General features: G+C 49.2%; 8 protein-coding genes across 8 annotated transcripts; 4 read left to right on the plus strand and 4 right to left on the minus strand.

The window, feature by feature from the left end:
* Nucleotides 1-2,178: 2,178 nt before the first annotated feature.
* Nucleotides 2,179-3,468, plus strand: PSV08DRAFT_219975 (uncharacterized protein; the record flags this gene model as incomplete). The annotated part of the gene is made up of 3 exons (XM_014218020.1): nucleotides 2,179-2,261; nucleotides 2,321-2,532; nucleotides 2,564-3,468. The coding sequence occupies 3 exons, from the start codon at nucleotides 2,179-2,181 to the stop codon at nucleotides 3,466-3,468; spliced, it is 1,200 nt and encodes a 399-aa protein (XP_014073495.1).
* Nucleotides 3,469-4,001: 533 nt separating this feature from the next.
* Nucleotides 4,002-6,252, plus strand: PSV08DRAFT_219977 (uncharacterized protein). The gene is made up of 5 exons (XM_014218019.1): nucleotides 4,002-4,260; nucleotides 4,406-4,536; nucleotides 4,592-4,607; nucleotides 4,654-5,072; nucleotides 5,123-6,252. The coding sequence occupies exons 1-5, from the start codon at nucleotides 4,012-4,014 to the stop codon at nucleotides 6,084-6,086; spliced, it is 1,779 nt and encodes a 592-aa protein (XP_014073494.1). The 5' UTR covers nucleotides 4,002-4,011; the 3' UTR covers nucleotides 6,087-6,252.
* Nucleotides 6,220-7,932, minus strand: PSV08DRAFT_176154 (major facilitator superfamily domain-containing protein; the record flags this gene model as incomplete). The annotated part of the gene is made up of 2 exons (XM_014218002.1): nucleotides 6,220-7,319; nucleotides 7,398-7,932. The coding sequence occupies 2 exons, from the start codon at nucleotides 7,930-7,932 to the stop codon at nucleotides 6,220-6,222; spliced, it is 1,635 nt and encodes a 544-aa protein (XP_014073477.1).
* Nucleotides 7,933-8,275: 343 nt separating this feature from the next.
* On the plus strand, nucleotides 8,276-10,831 carry PSV08DRAFT_360872 (glycoside hydrolase; the record flags this gene model as incomplete). The annotated part of the gene is made up of 1 exon (XM_014217986.1): nucleotides 8,276-10,831. The coding sequence occupies one exon, from the start codon at nucleotides 8,276-8,278 to the stop codon at nucleotides 10,829-10,831; it is 2,556 nt and encodes an 851-aa protein (XP_014073461.1).
* Nucleotides 10,832-11,064: 233 nt separating this feature from the next.
* PSV08DRAFT_408678 (auxin efflux carrier) lies at nucleotides 11,065-12,686 on the minus strand. Its single transcript, XM_014217991.1, has 4 exons — nucleotides 12,434-12,686; nucleotides 11,541-12,366; nucleotides 11,308-11,488; nucleotides 11,065-11,250 (listed from the first exon to the last, which is right to left on the minus strand). The coding sequence occupies exons 1-4, from the start codon at nucleotides 12,669-12,671 to the stop codon at nucleotides 11,170-11,172; spliced, it is 1,326 nt and encodes a 441-aa protein (XP_014073466.1). The 5' UTR covers nucleotides 12,672-12,686; the 3' UTR covers nucleotides 11,065-11,169.
* Nucleotides 12,687-13,861: 1,175 nt separating this feature from the next.
* Nucleotides 13,862-15,257, plus strand: PSV08DRAFT_199249 (uncharacterized protein). The gene is made up of 3 exons (XM_014218018.1): nucleotides 13,862-13,996; nucleotides 14,054-14,480; nucleotides 14,536-15,257. The coding sequence occupies exons 1-3, from the start codon at nucleotides 13,967-13,969 to the stop codon at nucleotides 15,159-15,161; spliced, it is 1,083 nt and encodes a 360-aa protein (XP_014073493.1). The 5' UTR covers nucleotides 13,862-13,966; the 3' UTR covers nucleotides 15,162-15,257.
* On the minus strand, nucleotides 15,210-17,511 carry PSV08DRAFT_219988 (ferric reductase like transmembrane component-domain-containing protein; the record flags this gene model as incomplete). Its single annotated transcript, XM_014218008.1, has 3 exons — nucleotides 15,210-16,962; nucleotides 17,014-17,054; nucleotides 17,116-17,511. 3 exons carry the CDS (start codon nucleotides 17,509-17,511, stop codon nucleotides 15,210-15,212), a joined length of 2,190 nt encoding a protein of 729 aa, XP_014073483.1.
* A 586-nt stretch (nucleotides 17,512-18,097) lies between these two features.
* Nucleotides 18,098-19,695, minus strand: PSV08DRAFT_175687 (cytochrome P450; the record flags this gene model as incomplete). The annotated part of the gene is made up of 5 exons (XM_014218001.1): nucleotides 18,098-18,450; nucleotides 18,477-18,807; nucleotides 18,899-19,136; nucleotides 19,191-19,540; nucleotides 19,564-19,695. 5 exons carry the CDS (start codon nucleotides 19,693-19,695, stop codon nucleotides 18,098-18,100), a joined length of 1,404 nt encoding a protein of 467 aa, XP_014073476.1.
* Nucleotides 19,696-20,169: the final 474 nt, after the last annotated feature.

Genomic DNA, 20,169 nt, shown 5'->3' on the forward strand with positions numbered 1-20,169 from the left:
GTTTGCATCTTTTTTGCATCTACTACTTCAAAAACTGTATCTCTGCTTCTGGTTGCTAAGAAGAAAACACTACACAAGACGCATGCATTGATCCATGTCTGGGTGGGTCAGTCAATTTATTCACCCCTGCAGACTGTCTAAGCAGTGCCATGTCCATGGAAATATCAACGCTTCGGCATGTCTACCAGTGTATCACAGATTGCAGCTGGACTCGCTACCAGTCGCAGCATTGGCCTGGTCACAGCCTGGATCGTCGCGTGCTGAACCGACCAGATCCAAACAAACAGCGGTACGCGCCTCGGTGGATCCAATCTCAATGGCAATGACAACGCAACAGTGCCCGTTGCCCAAACTACAGCTTACATGCTCGGGAGCTGCGTAAACAAGACTGATTGTTTGTGTACATGTATGTTTCACAAACATTTGCATCCCGGTATTATCCCTGCTGCCACCCAAGTAATTACCTAACCGACTTGTTCGCTTCAATCAACCTGCCGACAGCCCGCTAGCGTTGTTGTCCTCCAAAACTCAACGTCCCTGTCACACGTTGTTGCGGTTGTTACGGTTGAGACGTGCAAACTACGCTTGACAAATCCCTGGACCCTCATGAATGCATTGCCGTCGCCTGGGCTACCGCCGCCTCATATGCAGCAACTAAACCGACGTCGCTAACAATAGCCCCGCCGTATCTCGCCTATCTCAGATCTAGTCCTAAAATCACATGCTTGAAGTGAAGCCTGCAGGATACGTATGTATCATCACGCTACGCGGAATGGGCTAACGGCTGACTGCACTAGACCTGCAGAAATATCGATAATAGCCTTGTATCAATACTTAACATCCACCTTCAATTCAGGTTACTCACAGCCCACAAAACAGGTTCTCGCAATACTGTGCCCGTTATGGATTAGCACTGCATCTGTGCGGTAATTTACTGGCATGCATCAGCCCCATGTTTTGCCCACCAACAATCTACCGCACCTGACATGCTCCTATTCATCTCCATTTCTTTCCTAGAAAAGCCTCGCGTCCTAGTAGAAGAAAAATAAAGTCAAAGTAGCACCCGAATGCTCAGGGGCATGTAGCAACATCCTAGAAGCACTGGCCTACCTAGCTGCATACTACTAATAGTCACAACATTCTAATCCATTCAAGTACGAGAACCCCTGGATCCCGTACCTTGACCATTGGCTTTGTGCAGCATGTACATTCATACATACCAATTCATCAGTAGGCCTATCGGGTACACGTACCCACCCGTAAGCTGACATACACCGCCAAGACCAACCTTGAGGACGAATGAAATCGACATGTCGCCAAAGTCTGGCCTAGAATAGTAGTATATCTGCAAAACAGCAGACGTATAGCCCCACTTGATTAGCTCTCGTGGAATTCACATAGTCCAATCATTTGAAAAGGTCACCAAGTTGTTATCTCGGTGGCTCGGTGGTATTGCAGATAAGTATGTAGTAAGCATTGGTACGGGTTGTAAACAAACAATGTAATCATGTGGTTTTGAAGAGTGAATTTGAGCGTCTGGTGTAACAGTCCATATGTTATGGCCTATGGCCGTGACCGCATCATTCTAAAACAATATAATAAGAGTAGGATTGTACATATGCTTTAATTTTCCAACTACATTGCGAGGGCTATGAGCAATTCAAACCATGTGTGTAAGAAAGCTGTCAATTGAGTACCCTCATCTGGCGGCCCCTGTGAGATGCAAACAGACTAAACCAGAATTATTTGTCAAAACCTACCAAAAGCAAAGATTCCATCCTTAAACAAGTTTTGGTACTTGCAGAAAAATACGAGTTGCAATGGTGTATTGTTTAATTGATGCAAAGTCCGAAACATCATCTGGACGTACGTACGTATTGTAGGCTGCAAAATTAATCTGAACATATACATCTTCACGCAGTATTTGAGATGGATCACTCAGAACTCCTCATCTCATTTTGATTCTCCGTCATTGTAAATTGGATAGCACAAGAATTTGCTAATACGTCTAGCCAAGGACAACGACCAGATTTCCGCAGTTTTCGCAGCCTGTGGCTCAACCACAACATACTCGCACGTCGTTGACGAATGATCTTGATGCTTGGCTCGGTATCAAGGGTTGCTTACTAGTATTGCGTCATCAGGCCCTGCATCATGTAAAGCTGCTTGTATATCACCATGTACGATAGCCATCGGCTTACTAGAAAGCGACGCAGGTTGGGATTCCGAATCCCCGAACTGGCCCCCACTTGCCAAATAATGTACCCAACGCCATACATGGCACTTCTCACAACATCCAACACGCCTGGTATGTTAGCAGTCATTTCACTATTGAGCGCGACGCATCCATTGTTTTTCGAGCACAGGGTTACCGCTTGCGCCTGTCCAGCCAGGGACTCGATGCAATAGAAAATGCCCTCGGTCCTGAGGACTTTCAGAAATTCTACGACAAGTGCGGCAAGACTGGCGGCGCGGGATTTGCTGCCATCGACCCATTGACGGGCGAGACACTGACGGGGAGGACAGCCACCTGTCAATAACAACGGGCCATTGACTAGCAGAGATGGCAAGATTGTGGGCATCTCGCGAGGCGACATGCGTACGCTCTTTATAGAGGGTCTGGAACACAACATACGATGGAGCCATCACATTGTAGGTTATGAGACGACGGACGACGGGGTGCGCCTTGTTTTTGCAGACGGAAGCAAGAGTGAAGAGGGTTCCATGTTGGTAGGTGGTGAGGGCGTCAAGAGTGCAGTCGCAGGCCAACTGTCGAATGGCGCCATCAAGGTCTACGACCTGGGCTCGCGACGAATACATGGTCAGGCGCCTACGGCCGCTTTCAAAGGCCTGGGCGAGGGCGTCTTCGTCATCAGTGATACTGATTCACAGCCAAATGGTGGAAAGGTCTTCCTAATCACCAATGTGCGTGCTGGCGATATGGACAATCCAGACGTCGAGTTTGGCTGGACCATGGGCGGCTCACCAGGCGTTATTGATGCACCCAACGACAACTACACCATCACTGGCCCACCAGCGGCAAAAATCGCGAAGTCGCTTATCTCGCACTGTCACGCGCGTGTAAAGTCACTCATTGACAATATGAACGAGGCCGAGGCTGCCTTTTGGAAAATCACTTGTTCTTCGCCAGACGGCGTGCCTACATGGCCCAATGAGCCTCTAATGACTGTCATCGGCGACGCTGTGCATGCGATGACGCCAGCAGGTGGTAACGGTGCGAATACGGCGATGCGCGACTCGGCTTTGCTGGGTCGGTTAATGGCAGAGGCGTGGGAGCGCGGCGACGGCGATAGTTGGACGGGCGTGACAGTAGCCTACGAGAAGGAGATGGGTGTCTATGCTACTGAGGCTGTCCAGGCCAGCTATGGCTCGGCCATAACACAATTTGGCGTAAATCTTGACCTGGAACATACGCCTACCATTAATAAGTACGTGGCCCCCAACTGAAATGGGATGTGATAGCTTCAATACAGACAGCAGAAACACCAGATTCTACGAGACCTTGTTTCGTCCAAAAACTGCCATGGCTAATATGTGAACGGCTCCAACTTGACCAAGATGATTGCAGCACAGTACCCCCAGGCAGGCTAGAACTTACATTTACTACTATGTAGCAGCAGTGTGGCGTAAGCGACAACCGAGCAAGTGGCCCGAGAGACATAAAAGCAGGTGGAGCAGAGCGGAGCAGAAGAGTCGAGACTTGACGCAGCTCGCTATAACCAGACGGTTGGCTGTTGTTGTCGCACGGTGTGCGGCTCCGGCGGGGCTGAGAAGCAAATTTGCTCCATCACATTGACTGTCTGGCGTGTCTAAGCTTGCGCGAAGGATGGCCTGACCAGGACCAGATCCGATGGTCCCCATCCGCCACCAAAACTACACGACTCATGCATCTTTCTTCCCCCGCCTTTCCACTCGGTCCACCCCCGGTTTACCCCGACCTTAAAAACCGGGTCAGCCCACCATGGTCCCTCTTCTCGCGCGAGATTCCCGATGGATGCACACGCCTCACCACGACCGCGCAAACGTCGTGCTATCAATGCCTGTGTCAACTGCCGGACGTCCAAGGTGCGATGCGACGGAAACCGCCCCTGTCAACGTTGCGAGAGGAACAGTGCTTCCTGTCAGTACTTTGACGCAGTCAAGGACGAGAATGTACTCCGTATCGAGAAGTTGGAAGCTGATATGGCTGCACTGCGCGAGCTGCTCGGCACCAAGGAGACACCAGGTCCAAGGACTAGCGTGAGTGACGGCTCTTACATGCGTTAGTGATGCTTCTCGAAGAAGTCCCGCCCTATCAGACAGGTGCCGGATTGGCTGCAAGACAGTCCAAACCCCACGTGGCTGGAGGGATAAAGACATGTCGCTAACTCGGTTCCCAATGCAGTCACACATGGATAACGCAAGCGTGACTGTTGCAGAAATCACACCCCGTTCCCCGACCGGGCACAGCGCAATCGGCAGTGCCGTTGATGCAGGCTTCATCACTTGGGATCAGGCCACTCTCTGGTACCAGAGGTAGGCAGACCCCCTCCATTGTTTGCTCCCACTCATCATGCTGACCCTCTTCTAGCTTTTTCTCCGGGAGTGTAAGCCATGGCTCTATTCTCAGCAACATGACGCTAAGCAGCACAGCAATACCTCGTTCCAATATTCTGTGAGAGATATGACACCATCACTTCTGTATCCTCACGGAGTGCAGTCCTCTTCGATGCCATAGTCAGCATCGGTTGTCGTGCTGAAGAAGGTTTCAATGCAACCATCTACCGCCAGCTCCAATCCAGGGTTCGCGATCACATTACAAACCTACTCATCAACAAGAGTATACCCAGTATAGAGGACATACAGGCCATTGCTCTGGTAGCTGCCTACTCTGAAAATGCCTTCTTCTTGATTGCAACGGCCCTTCGCTTTGCCATACAGCTTGACCTGCCTAGGGTCGTCGATCAACTAATTGCAAAAAGCCAAATACGTTCTGGAGCCGTCAACAGCGATGAGCAAGAACTGTACCGTCTGTCCCGGGTCTGGCATGGAATCTGCAATCTCGAACTCTTGTAAGCCCTATTCCGGTCACATTTAGCGTTGGCTGTCTGACGCACCGCAGTTTCTCGCTAGACGGAGGAAAGTTACCGGGCTTGAAGTTCCACACCTCCCCTAGGAAAATCAGAAGCCTTCTCCAACACCCTGAACATACACCAGTCGACATTCGGCTACTCTCTCAGGTAGAACTCAACTTGATTCGTGCAGATGCATATGCCAAGATCATGCGACGAGATACGGATGAATTTCTTCTCCAAGAAAACGAAAATAAAGTCCGGAGTACGGTAGAGGAGGCTAGTGTTGAGTTGACGCTCTGGCTGGATGAATGGACAAATATCATCTTGGCAGAACCCGTGCCACAGCGACGAGCAGTGGCGTTACAAAACCTGCACATCCAGCGTGAGTGGGCCATGATGACACTGTACTTGAAGGCCGTCGCATCATCTGGAGTGGAAAATATTGCATTCATGACCGACTTCCAGAAGAACTTCATACGTAGAGCTAAAGACGCAGCAAGCCGACATCTACACTACATGCTGCAATCCTATACATCCACTCCAGATTCTTCGCCGGCGTCCTCGACGCATACAATTGGCTCTACCTATCTTAGTACGTTCCGGTGGACTCTGGATTACGTATGGGCAAAGTGCGCAGTCTCCGTTTTGCTCGTACTCAAATTGGCCATTCTCCTCCGTGATCCTGCCGCATCTGTCATGGCGCTTCTCCGCGACGCTCATAGGGTACTTGAAGAACTCAAGACTGTGACGGTAGGACATATTGCGTACTTCCAAATACTTCAAACAAGTATTGAGAAATGCGAAGCTGCATTGCGAGAATACTCTGTTGAACAGAATCATGCTACGCAGTCGTCACCTGCGTCTGGAACGGATGGTGGTGTTGCTGAAACAGAGTTTCAGGGCTATGTGCCCCGAGAATTCGTTTTTGAGTGGGATTTTCCTGGGCTCAATCTCAAACACATGCCTTTAGGATGGCAGGATCTATTCGTCAACATTGACAGTCTTTTCTGATTTGACACTGGAGCTGGTATTAGACTATCGACTAAAAAAGAACCATCAACAGGAGATGTATTGCTATGTTTGCCTCAATTTTTTCTAAATCATGGAATGAATATCTATGAATAGTCATGCGCAATTACTCGTATTAATAGATGTAAATGAAATCTTCGTTCTTGAGGTCGGTCACATCGTCAAAGGCCTTGTCGCCCACCCCACTTGCCTCGTTCTCGGCTTCTTCGGCGCTCCCTTCAACAGCGTTTCCCATGCTTGTGTCGACAACAACAGCCGACTTGCCCATACTCTCTCGTGTCGCGGCATGCTTGCGGTTCAGCAATTTGATCCATAGCATTGCCGCCAAGATCAAAACAATGATAAGGATGAAAAGGGCAAGGCACACACGCAGTCCACGCTTGTAGTACGGCTTTTCAGATGGCTTGAAGATCTGGGGCCCAATGATGTTTCCTGCACTGGCGCCAACAAACAGTATGCTGGTAGTGACTTTGCGCTTTGTGTCTCCGCCAGTGTTTTGGCCCGACCAGGAATAGATGAGTGGCGAGATACCCGGATAAAATGATGTCAAATAGTACCCAAATAGCAGAAGGCCGCGGTTTGAAGCATCACGTCCAACCACCATGAGGATGACAATGCCGACAATGGGTGGGATACATAGCAGGATGAGGACGGGCGACTTCTTCTTGAGCCATGTTGCCAGCCAAGCACCGCCAACCGTCGCGACGATTTGCACAACGCCAAAAGGCATGTTGAACAAGATAGTCTCAAACTTTCCGAAACCGAAACCCTGAATGATCAATGGACCGAAGGCGGAGATGCCACCACTCGGAATACTGATGGCGGTCAACATGGAGAACCAGAGCCATGTCTTGATGTCCAAGAATGCCTCGAACACATGGTCCCACTTCCAAACTCGAGACGCAACGCCCATCTGGTTCATGCGCAGACGCTCAACTGCGACGAGTTTTTCATGCTCGGTCAAGAATTTTGCCTCCATGGGAGAGTCGGGCATGAAGAGCCAAACGAACACCGACACCACAACAGTGAGGAGTCCACAAAAGAGGAAGATGATCTGGTATGAGTGTAGAATACTCGAGTCAATGTGTCCGAGACCATAGCATAGCAGACTGCCAAGAATGTTGACAATGCCCAGCATGGCATACCAGGCCGCATTTCGGTTGGTTTGTTCGCCACGCTTGTACCACATTTGGACTACAGCGATAAAAGCGGGAGCTTTGAGAAACATTAGAAGATGAAGCTGAAAAAAAAGGATGACAAGATTTTTTTTGTATATGTAGAGTGGAAACTTACCGACTGCAGCCTCAAAAGCGCCCAACAGAAACCGCGTCGCCATGAGTCCTTCAAAATTCTTTGCACCTGCCATACCGCAAAGGATACATCCCCATGTGAAGACCATGGCGCCAAGAAATTTTCCCATTCTCATCTTGACGAGCAAAAAGGCGACGAGCGGCTGTGCCACCAATTGGGCAATGTAAACGATACTTCCCAACCAAGAATACTGCTGCGACTTTGGATCCAGGTGTGCATCTTGAATCAGTCCAAAGACGGATGCGTATGAGAGAGTGGTCTTGTCGAGGGACTGGAGGAAATAAACGCTAAGCAGGATGGGCAGAATGATGCGATCAATCTTCTTCAGCACACGTTTATTCTCCTCCAATGTCACGACGATGCGTTCGTTTGAGGCGAGCAGCTCAGCGGCCTTGTCTTTTCCTTTACGGTTCTTCTCGTCCGTGGGCTTGTGGATCGATTCTGTAGTTTCGACATTGGACTTGACACCAATGTCTGCTGCTGCTGCTGCTGCTGCTGATGGACTAGTCGCGGCCATGTCGGGCTTGTGAGACATGATAAAAGCAAACAAAGATAGCGCCCTGAAAAATGGGGGCACTATTTGCTGGGCGATCTGCGCAACAGCACTTATATCATTTTTCCCCACGGGGACCCCATATGTGAATCTTCTCTGATTCCAGACTAGTGGAGCGCAGGTGTCGGCCGAAGATGCCGGCCCAACGGGCCTTGTGACAAGCCTACTCCATTCCTCTCGGCAGCTAGAAATGGGGTTTTCGGTCAAACGCCGACTTCAAACCTTGCTATAAATTCCGAGTCACTGTGTCGGCAGTGGTCGAAAAGAGCATACCGCTTGTCGACGCCCCCCGCCCTTTTGTTTCGTCATGCCCATGCTTGAGCACGTTCCTGCCGGCTATCAGGCCGGCGCTGCCACGGCAACATCAAATGCGAGCGTCCAATTACAGTCAAACGTAGGAGACTTCAAATTTACATTCGATGTGATACGGCCGGGGCTCTTTCGCACAACATTTACTTCACCGAAACATTTACTGCCGCCCCATCGAGCAGTCCCGGTGCCCAACAAGACTGTGGACAACTCCAACGCCAAAGTCTTGTCATCTGGTGCGGCTGCAAAAAGCTTTCAAGTCGACGGTGTCACGGCTCAAGTTGACTGGGAAAGCGGACTCCCGCTCGTCTCCCTGACTCTTTCTGGTCAACAAAAACCAATCCATGCTGACCTTCCCAATCGATCGTACGCTGCTGATGGACCTGGCATTGCTCATTACACCAAGTACAACCATGGCACACTCCATCTTGGACTTGGCGAGAAGCCAGCACCCATGGATCTTTCAAACCGCCACTTTGTGTTATCAGCAACCGACTCTTTTGGTTACGATGTGTACCGGACAGATCCGCTGTACAAGCACATTCCACTTCTGATCAATGCTACGCCAGATGGATGTGTCGGCATCTTCTCCACATCACATGCACGTGGGTTTTATTCGGTGGGCTCGGAAATGGATGGTATGTGGGGTCGTTTTAAGGTCTATCGCCAGGACTACGGGGGTCTTGAAGAGTATCTACTTGTAGGAAAGACACTACCGGACATTGTTCGCATCTACGCAGATCTTGTTGGATATCCCCTTCTGGTGCCGCGATGGGCATTTGGTTATCTGGCTGGTGGAATGAAGTACTCCATGACAGACGACCCCCCTGCGAGCCAAAGCATGATGGAGTTTGCAAGAAAGCTGAAAGAGCATGATATTCCATGCTCGGGCATGCAAATGTCTTCTGGATATACGGTTGCAGAGACCGAACCCAAGACACGAAATGTCTTCACGTGGAACAGGCATCGCTTTCCAGATCCCAAAGGCTGGATTGATGCATACCACAAAGAAGGAATTCGACTCATCGCAAATGTGAAGCCGTATGTGCTGGGAAGTCATCCAGAGTACCAAAAGCTCAGGGCTGCCAATGCTTTCTTCACCGACTCACTTACAACAGCGCCGGCTGAAGCTCGCCTTTGGAGCGCCGGAGGTGGTGAAAGTGGTATTGGCGGCCATATTGATTTTACATCAAAAGCTGGTTACCAATGGTGGTATGAAGGCATTCGCGAACTGAAGCGAATAGGGATTGATTGCATCTGGAATGATAACAACGAGTACACCATCCCTCACGACGGGTGGCAATGCGAACTCAGCGAGCCTTCGGTTAGCCAAGAGCCGAAGAACGAAAATTATGGCCAAGAGATTGGGTTCTGGGGACGAGCATTGAATACTGAGCTCATGGGTAAATCTTCTCATGATGCTTCTTTGGAGGTTGAGCCGGAACAGCGTCCTTTTATCTTAACCCGTAGTGCAACCGCCGGGACATTGCGATACTGCGCCAGTGCCTGGAGTGGCGACAACGTGACCTCGTGGCCCGGCATGAAAGGTGCCAATGCTCTTTCTCTGACTGCTGGCATCTGTTTGATGCAGTGCTATGGTCATGATATTGGTGGGTTTGAAGGTCCCCAACCATCGCCCGAACTGCTCGTTCGTTGGTGCCAGCAAGGAATCTACAGCCCTCGCTTCGCAATCAACTGTTTCAAAACTGGCAATGACAACAGTGTCGGCGATGTGATTGAGCCTTGGATGTATCCCGAGACGACGGTATTGGTCAGAGACATCATCAAGCGTCGTTACGAAATGATTCCATACCTCTACTCGCTTGCTCTGCATTCACACATGACGGCAACGCCTCCACAGCGATGGGCTGGCTGGGGATACGAGTCGGATCCTGAGATCTGGAACAATAGGGTCCTGACAGACGGCGAGACACAGTATTGGCTTGGCGATGCACTGCTCGTAGGCGGCGTTTTCGAAGCCAATGCCGAGAGCGCCAAGATGTATCTACCTAAAGACGCCTCGGACCCCAATGCTGAGTTCCTCGATCTAAACAATGAGCCCCAGACATACTACAAGGCTGGGCAGTGGGTCGATATCCAAGCAAAGTGGACCGAAAGCATCCCTGTACTGGCAAAGGTTGGATCGGCGATTCCTGTTGGGAGGGCGGAGCAGGTGCTCTCGGTAGGGGAGAAGAGTAACCCTGCGAACCTTGCCCGCGACGATTACCGTGCTGTCGAGGTGTTCCCACCAAAGGCCTCATTAAATGGTAAAGTCTATACAACGACTTGGTATGAAGATGACGGTGTTTCACCGCCGCCTGCGAAGATTTCAGTATTTGTCGTCAAGTATGAGGCGTCGGAAAGTGAGGTCTCGGTCAGCTATGAGGAGAAGTTGCAGGAAGGATTCGAGCCAGCATGGTCGTCATTGGAGATTATCCTGCCCCGAGGCGATTCGAGAAGCGTGTCATTCAACGGGAACAAGGCTGAGAAGGTAGACACCGATGCAAAGGGGAGGACCCGGTGGAAGGGTGTGGTCGAAAGGAGTGGCAAGTGATTGACGGCTGCACTAATAGACTTGCTAGAATAAGAAAAAAACATTAGACCAAGAGCCTTAAATACGATTTGATAATGTCCGATAGAAATAGCATTTCGATTCTTGCTGCTGTCAGCCTATGGCAAGTTGTCATTAATGCATGAGTAAAAAGGTCTGATGATTGCTACTTGGAGGACTGACCATTCATGAAGAAGCAACTTGTGGTAGTTAGTCGTAATAGAAAATCTCATGAGCCATGAAAATGAAGATTGTATTTCTGGACTCGTGCTATTGTTACAGGGGATACGTAATTTAATTCAGAGTCAAATATGTCTCTCTAATTTTGTCCCTACAGGTATTTATGACTTGATTGCTGCTTTAGTAGCTTCTAAAGCGCTAACAACTGCGAAACATATCATGGGTGTGACTGCGTAGCTGATCTTGAGATTGGTTAGATGAGGTTCTCTCATGGGGTCGGTGATGGTGATGTCGCTTACGGTGAGGAATTTGGCAACAGTCATTTTTATGGACTCGGCAGCACCCGTTACATCACACAAGGCAACCAAGATCATAGCCGGTGGCCCTGTGGGCATCAGCATCATGGAAAACCAGAGCATAGGATCAGCATCCAATGATCTGGTGTTGGATGCAAGGGCCCATATAAGAGGAATGCTAATGCTGACGTTTATCAGCGAATGTGATTTACAAAGTGAGGCAACGCGAGACTTACAGAGGCCAGACAATGAAGCGCATAAGAAGCACAAGCGCTAGACTCGCCTTGTCTACATGGCCGCTGTCTTGACCGTTTTTCATGCGCAATATGCCTTTGCTGAGTTTGACGCCAACGACTATGATTTGCAACGAAGCAAAAAGCTCGCCGACATTCTTGATAGCGGTTGTGAGCCAGGCGTTGAGGTAACCGCCTTGGTTGCTGGGGCTGAAGAAGAGACGATGGAGTGGGGGCGTCAAACCAATGATGGCACCTAACAGGGCACCAATCAAGGGGGCATTAGCAAACTGCCAAGTGATGTCGAGTATCTCTTGGAGCCAAGGGGAGAGGCTCCGGTACCAGTTGCGTGTCTTGAGATAACCGCTCTTTTCTACCCGATTTGCACGTTTTACAATGCGACGAGGAAGCAGCGAAGTCTCCTCATTGATGATGCCATGCGGGCCCCTCTCAATGTCTGCAGTGTCAACATCGCTCTCGTCGGAATCACTCGCCTGCCCTTCTTGGACATTGTCGTCTTGACTGTCTCGACCATCTTCGTCTCCAGGTTTCAGTAGTCTTGGGCCAAGTGCAAAGGTAAGTGAGTTGCTGACCATGGCATTGACTAAGAAATACGACTCTGCCCGGTCCATGGCCTGGCTCCCCGATTCGCCGGCAATGAGAATGGCATCGAGGATCTGTGTTTGCTTGAGCGACTGGATGAGAAGCAGAGGGAGGGACGTCGTGTTGTTGAATGCAATAGCTGGCGCTACCCAAGCTGGCAATTTGAAGAAGCGGGTGAGGACGCGACCGATGAGAAGAGAGAGAAGTGTGTAGCAGACGGACCAGACTGTGTGCCAGCGGTGAGCAACGATGCGTAGCGCGCGTTCAGCTGCCATGTTCGGTTGGCGACTTACTGAGGATTGGCACGTATCTCAGACCCGTGTCTTGATGCAGATTGTCGCCAATCTTGTAAATCAACAGCGCAGGGAGGAACATGCGCACGCACAGTCTGGAAACCTCCTTTGCTGCATTTGGGGAGAGGAGATTGCACTGTGCTGCGACGACGCCCAGAGCAATGGTCAGGAGGACCGAGAGGGCGGCCTGCAGGGCGCCAGTAAAGGGAACTATCAGTTCGGAAATGGCGATGCCCATGGTTGGAGATGGCAATGGAAGAGTCAACTAGACAAGGATAGTACGAGTACGAAGAAGGATGGCATTGTCGTTGTCGTTGTCGCCATTGTTCTTGTTGTGCACGTGCTCTCTCAACCAGTCGCGTTCCTGAAAGTGAATGACGTCGGTGCAGTGGGGCCGCCGTTGCCATCTGGGACACTAGTAAACGATCCTGCCTCTCTTGACCCGCTGCTTCGGGTACACGACACCTACTACTACGACTATACACCCTATGTATGTGGTAGCATTAGACTACTCCGATCTGATCCTAATCATGTTCCGAGTCTTTGTTTCCGAGAGTCGAGCTGGTGCTGACCACAGAGACATGGCATGTGAGCAGCTGGGTGCGTCTAATCCGTCAAGGGAATCTTAGTAATGTGCTAAGTACATGTGCGCATCGATACTAGCGTTGATCTATTGAATACGAATAAACTGAATATGCTGCTGTACAGACGTATGTTGGTATACCAGGATGTACCGCCGAGTAGGATAAGCCCATCGCGTGTGTAGGCGTGACCATGTTCATACGACACTGGAAGACACGAAACAGCCGCCTGTCGAGTTGAGTCGTATGTAGAACTCGACGAATGCAAGTGTAATGTCTTCCCACATCCTGATTAATATCTCTAGAATCACATCCTGTTTCGAGACATTTTATTGCTAACATCTGTCGACTCAAAAGCTTCATCCAGCCATGGATCAAATACATCGTTGCTGGAGCCTTATGCCACTCATACCTCCCTTTTGCCGCCTGAAACTCCAAATTCGAGCAGATATGCTAGATCGCAGCTATACACCATTATTTTGCATCTAGCATGCTTTGAATATCATAAAGGTACTCCTAATGCATTTCCCCACTTAGTACTGGTTTTCGGCAGATCTAGGTGACAACGTGGGGAGCGCCAAAAACGAAGACCCCATGTCCACCCCGCCATAACCCCCCGCCACCCCCCAATTGAAATATAATCGGAAGATCAAGATTATCTATTTATCCCCCACCGGTTAGTGTCGCCAACTGCCTCGGCTTAAAATTATCCATGGCAATATCAATAGTGCTATGTGCTCATAATCAGCCCCACATGCATGTACGAGCGACATACTGTATGACGCTACTAGCCTAAAAATTTGCTCTTCAACAGCAAAAGGCTTTGGAGACTATTATCTTACAGATCATCTTACGTACGAAGAAAAAAAAATCAGTATTGCTTTAACATTGATTTCGCTAGGACCATCATTCATTGCATTAGCGAGCCAATCATTTTTGCAGCCGCGTCAACATGTTGGATGGAGACCGTGGCCTTGTGGCCGTATGTCGCCTTCTTTAATGCGCCCTATGAGCTTTGCATAGCTGACATGGTTCGCAGATAACAGGTGCGAATGGAACTATAGGCTACGCTTGCGTCGTGTATGCCCTTCAAACAGGATATCGCGTGCGTTGCGTTGTACGCCGCCCATCAGCCATTGAAACTATTAAATCCGGGCCTTCTGTTCAACCGTACCTCAGTCTTCTTGAATTCTGTATTGTTCTGGACAACACGGTCGATGGTGCATATGACGAAGCCGTTGCCGGTGCAGATTACGTTGTGCATGTAGCCGGTGTGTGGCCGCTGCCGCATCTGCACCCAGACACGGACATATACAGCCCGTTCATTAACTCAACCAAGAGCTTGATCAAGGCTGCACAAAACTCTGTCACAGTGAAGAGAATTGTCTTCACTCAAGCCGGTGCAGGTTTGGTTGATGCAGCTGATGGGGACACACTGGGCACACGTATGCATCGTACAATGGACGGTAAATTCCTCCCCGTAGCTGTTTTCTCCAATTGTTCTCTCACTGAGCCGTGCAGAGCATGTACAAGTGTCACCGACTTCACTCAAGTATAGACCGCCGTTAGAATCACCTCACCACGCATACTGCGCTGGGAAAGCTCAATGTATGGCGTTCCTTGCAGATCTCCAGGCCAGTGGAAAGCAGCCCTTCTCCATTGCCCAAGTCATTCCGGGAACTGTCATTGGCCCTTCCGAATTCTGTCGCACCTCTGCTGAAGCTTATGCTCACCTCGATCGGCAGAGTAAAGCGCTACTTTTTGACAGCGTGGCTCCGCGATATGCATTTGGGTTCGTGCACGTGCAAGACTGTGCAAAGGTGCACATCGAGGCTTTGGACGAGGTCAAGGTGGAAAGCAAACATCTTCCAAAGTGGTTTGTTGCTGCTGGGACAGTGCAAGAGGGCTTAGATGGTGAGAATATCTGGAATGCAGCTGCAGATATGGTTGAGAAAGACTTCCCAAGCCAGGTACAATCAGGGTTGTTTAAGGTTGGGCGAGGCAAAGTACCTATCAACATGCCGTTTCGTGCCGAGTCGAGGCTCACTGAAAAGTTACTCCTTCAAGGCGACAACATTAGGGGATTGAACGAGAGCGTTAAGGAAGTAGCGCAGTGGTATGTTACCCTGAAAGAGAACGAAGCTTAATGTGACGTCTCATCAAAGGAGCGTGCCGCCTTGTAGGTACGGATTTTTCTACCATTTGAAGCTTTCTTCAAAGTACTCTATACCCGTATGGCCCATGCCTAACATCTGTACACTGGCCCTCCTCGCTTGATCAGCCATAAGTGCTGGTCCACAGCAAACAACAGCTAGTGATTCTCGACGTGCATTCTCTGCTGCTTCCTTCACAACCTGGTACACATTGGGTCTTTGGGTCGCGATCCTGACATTCTTGAGGTCTTTGTCAAGGATTTCGTCGTCATGGCCAACATCCCTCGTGACATGTATCTCCATATCAACCCTCTTGTTGCCCAACACGCTGTGAAAGTCACGGAGTAGTGTGGTGAGGAATGCACGTTCACGAACTGCCCATACTATCTTTATGTGCAAGACCTGTGATGAACCGGTGACAAGTCCACTGAGATGCGATAGCGGTATCGCGATCCCCGTACCCCCGACTACAAACAACACATTCGCAAAGGTACGCAGAGGAGCAACATGGCCATACGGACCATCGACAAGAACTCGGATCTTTCTTGGATGTAACAGGCAACTTGATTTCAATCGAGACGTGAGCCCATTGTAAGGTCGGATTAGAAACACCAAATTAGACGAAACTTTTGGTACGTTGTTTGACAAGAGTGTATCCGACTCAGTTGAGGAATCTGGTGGATCTTCTGTATTTCCAAGGCTAGGTGATAGAGGCGTTAGAGGTGTGATCGTTGATGATGTCGCATCAGGCGAAACGAAGGCCAGCGTGAATGGGTGACTCTGATGAGCATACCGCATGTCATCAAGAACATGGACATAATAGTACGACCCTGGTCGAGCAGCTAATAAACTCTTGCTGCCGTCCACATCCAGACGTACGAGGTTGCTGCATGCATCATAAGTCGCTTTGCCACTAGTGCTAAGCGGTCTACGGTTGAATGCGAAGATCCGAGCAAGACGCAAAGCACGGTCGAGGATCCAAAATGCAGCGCAAGGCCATATAAATATGTTCCACTCTCCGGCGGTGAAAATCTCGACGTGGTAATACATGGTCCATAACACTGCGACAGAAAGCGCAATGTGTGTGACCAAGAAGAAATCGTAGTGTTGGCGGCGAATGGAATACACTGAAAAGACGATAAGCGCACACATCGCAATAGTTGCAATTTCGCCATTCCAAAAGTAGTGTTCTTTCCAGTACTGGGAAAAGCTTGGCCAACCTCCACTCGACAGGATCATCGCCGTGTATCCCACACTATGCAATACGGCCTGTACAGTTGCAACTCTTGCAACCCATCTATGGAACGCATTATACGTTCCAAATCCCCACCCGGTCATCCAAATGAGAACATCATTACGCATCCCAAATAGCCAGAGCAAAGGGAAATTGGCGAGAGATATAATGCCAGTTCGATCTGACACGAAGCGAAGTAGCTGTGCAGACTTCTCTGGCCAGTAGAGGTTCCCTTCAGTAAGTCGATAAGAGCAGCTGCAAACTGCTATATTGAATACAACAAACAGAAAAATGGTAAGCGATTGGATCCGAGGAGGTATGGTGCACCAGCCATAGGGCCGCGCACAGCGATTGCCGAATGCAGCTGGTATTGTGAGATTGCGCCGCAACCAGGATATGATGGAAACAGAGACAGTGCGCATGTTTCGAGTAGAGTCTTCTTGGATTCCAGGGAGTCTCATGTAGGGCGTTTCCGTACATCGACGCTTGTAGACAAACGATAAGAGACGATTCGCGACTCCAAAAAGAACTACTATGATCCAAAAGTAATACATGTACCACCTGGAGACCTCTGTCAGCTACTGTACTTGGGATGTAAGATGGATCATTTACCCGTATACAAGATGTATTTTGTACTCCCAGTTAGCAGTTTCCTGTGTTACAAACGCATCAGCATTACACGGCCCTCTTCGCCCTGAAAGGTGGATACCGTACCACGGTGGTGTATGCTCGCTCAAAAAGGTGATGTTCAGGTATCACCAGGTGGTTCAGGGATGGGAACTCGAGGGCGTCGGTGGCAGATAATCTCTCCACCTTGTTCCTAGCCTCGGGTGACCATTGATCCAAAACGTGTTGCAGGGAAGGTAATGTGACGTTTGCATTGTGAGAGCACCAGAGACTTTGAGTCTCTATCCAATTCGCGATTGCGCCATCTCGTTGGCAGAATTCATCGAAGCACAGATACAGAGACGTAATGCGCAAGTCGCTGCGACATGCGTTTACTTTCCAAGGCAGTAGAGGGTTGCTATCGTTAAAGGTCACGTAGTTGATTGTCGTTTCGCAAGACAAAGGACAGTCGTGTCCCGAGTAGAAAGCATACGTTCTATTCATCAGAGCGAAATTGAAGTTTAGGTAGGTAGGAATGCGCGATAAAGAACGCGTTGCAGGACAATAAGCCGTAGTGGTGCAGTCTCGGGTCTATGGCGGGGAAAGATAAATTTCATCAGATAACACTGTATTAGTACGTAATCAACGCTGATGTATCGGCATTAACTCGGCGCTGACTGTCCAATTTACCTACTCACTAAATGCATCTAACTGTACCAGATTTTGGATAATAGTCTCGATACTTATGGCTATACTTTTACATCCCTTGAAAAAAGGCTAGAGTCAACTACTATAGAACAAAGTAGTACACTACAACTAATGAAGTACAGACACACGATAGCAAAGTAGGACGCATAAAGAGAAAAATGAAAGACTTCACGACCAGCAAGATGGAATGTCTGGCCTAATAAGAGGAAGTAATCGTGAAAAGGGCTCAAATACAGTTCGAGGACAAGGGTAATTCCTTTCGCTGCGCTATCTTAGGATTGAGGTTTGTTTTGGAGGAAATCTACTTATCAGTTAGCGCATGAATTCCCTGTTAATAAGCTGCATAGTATGCTGATGAACGGGCCTTTAAGCGTGCATAGCATTACGAAGGTTTGCGTGTTAGCCCCTCTAAGCTCTCATAGCTTGATAACCCCTCCGGTGAGCATTGAAGCTCAAAATTCCAAACCAAAAGAGTTGTCAGCATTTTGAGTTCCAAACACGCCAGCTTTCTTCCGAAACATCCTCGAAGACCAAGGCTAAACGGGAGAGTTGGCCCTACTACCGAATTGAACTCCGCTCTGCCATTATCATCCAGCATAAGCCAACGCTCAGGATAAAACTCGTCCATTCCCTTCTCATCCCAGGCTCGAAATCCGTATTCTTGGGCTGCCGCTTGGCATGTCGGACTGCGGATACTTTCTTCGATATCCAGTCCTGGCTCTGTGAAGCTGGGGCCTTTTTTATCATCATAGTATGGGCACCTTTCGGAATGTAGTGGCCTAGGATAATGGCATCCTCTGTGCATTCCCGATCCTGAAAGATTGCGGTGTGGCTAAGAGGCAGCGATTCCTCGACAACGGCGTCCAGATATGGTATGCTTGCGTTACATATCTCGCTGTGAGTGGGGAGGTGATCCTCAGTGACAGCAGCTGCATGGAAACTGCGAAGGCTTTCGAAAAGTTTCTTTTGAACATCAGGGTTATCTGATATAAACTTGAAAATCCAGCGCATCGTCGTGCTCGTTTTATCATGGCCAGCAACAACAAACCCAATGATATAAGTGCAACGGGTAGCAAGCGAGTAGTTGGAGACCTTGATTTGAAGAGCATTTCATCTCATTTCTCATCATCTCTAACCAATTTGAAGCAAGACTGCTATCCCTCTGTGTAACTGCTGATTTGACATGCGTATCGTCGTCGTGTTGCTTGCTAAGGGTGTTGAATCGATCCAACGCGTGCAAAACCTGGTTTACAATCAACTCGTCTCGTACTTTCCTTCTACGGCGGATGTGTGGAAGAAGTTCAAAAATTAGCCATGCAAGTCGAGGGAACCCAGTCGCAGCCACCAACTGGACATTATCTATAGTATGTAACACAGCATCAAGGGCAGGGTGGACGGTGGCAATAGGAAAATGTACGGCTCTATCATTTGTTGAAGACGTCGTGCTCTGCTAGAAAAGGCTTTCCGTCAGCAACTCTGCTTTGTTCTTCCAGAGATCGAGAAGTAGAGTTGCGCTTCTGTAAATATTTGGGATTGCGACCTTGTGAAGAGATTTAGGTGCCATCAGATCTTGGAGTAAACGACGCCGGGCCTTCCATCGTGGGCCTGTCGACATTGTGATATGAAACGATCGCGCCTCGCCACCTAGAACGCTCCCAAATACCGAAGCGCCTTCAAGTTCTTTCCGGCGCATGAGGATATCTTGTGCTTCACGAAAGTCTGTGATGATGACGGTTGGCTTCTGGCACGGGCCTAGCCAGAGTTGGAAAATTGGCCCATGACGACGGGACTGGTGGATGATCCAGCCGAAAATATTTCCCGGTGACTCTTTCTAAAGATAGCAGAAACGTCACCCAATAGCGACCATATGGCTTCTTTGTTGTAGGGTATTCCCGTAATGGGCTTCGGTAAAAGGCAACAACACAGAGTGTAAAGCACCGTCAACATAGCGATTGCTCCCGATACAAGTTTTTCAATCATATACACTAATCTTTTGATGCATCAAATCTTTCTCCTTCCCAAAGGGCTTGGATACGCCTGTAAAACATGTCACCATAGATGCCGGGGTTATCATTATCATCCCTCATTACCCGTTTCGACCTTCCGTAGTTAGCCTCGTTACCTTGTTGTCCCAAAACGGAGACCTGAATGTCGATCACCCAGAATTGAAGAACAAACTAAATGTAAACACGAGGTGGGGGTATGGGCAGAAGCGAGAAAAGGGCAGCGTTTTTGGCGCGCCCACCACCACCACGCTGTGTAGAAGTGAAAACTGCAAAGTGCAACTGGGAAACTACGGAATACCGTATGACTTCGAGGTGTGAAATCTGTTGATATTTTGTAATCAGATTTTGGCCAAAAGTGAGCTATGCTTATCCATCATAGCCTCTGTAATAATAGAGGTCAACATAGTTCCCATCATGTGGAATCGTATTTCGGCGGTAGAACGTCCTC

Source organism: Bipolaris maydis, assembly GCF_028858645.1.
Source record: "Bipolaris maydis strain C4 unplaced genomic scaffold PSV08scaffold_4, whole genome shotgun sequence".
NCBI lineage: Eukaryota > Fungi > Ascomycota > Dothideomycetes > Pleosporales > Pleosporaceae > Bipolaris > Bipolaris maydis.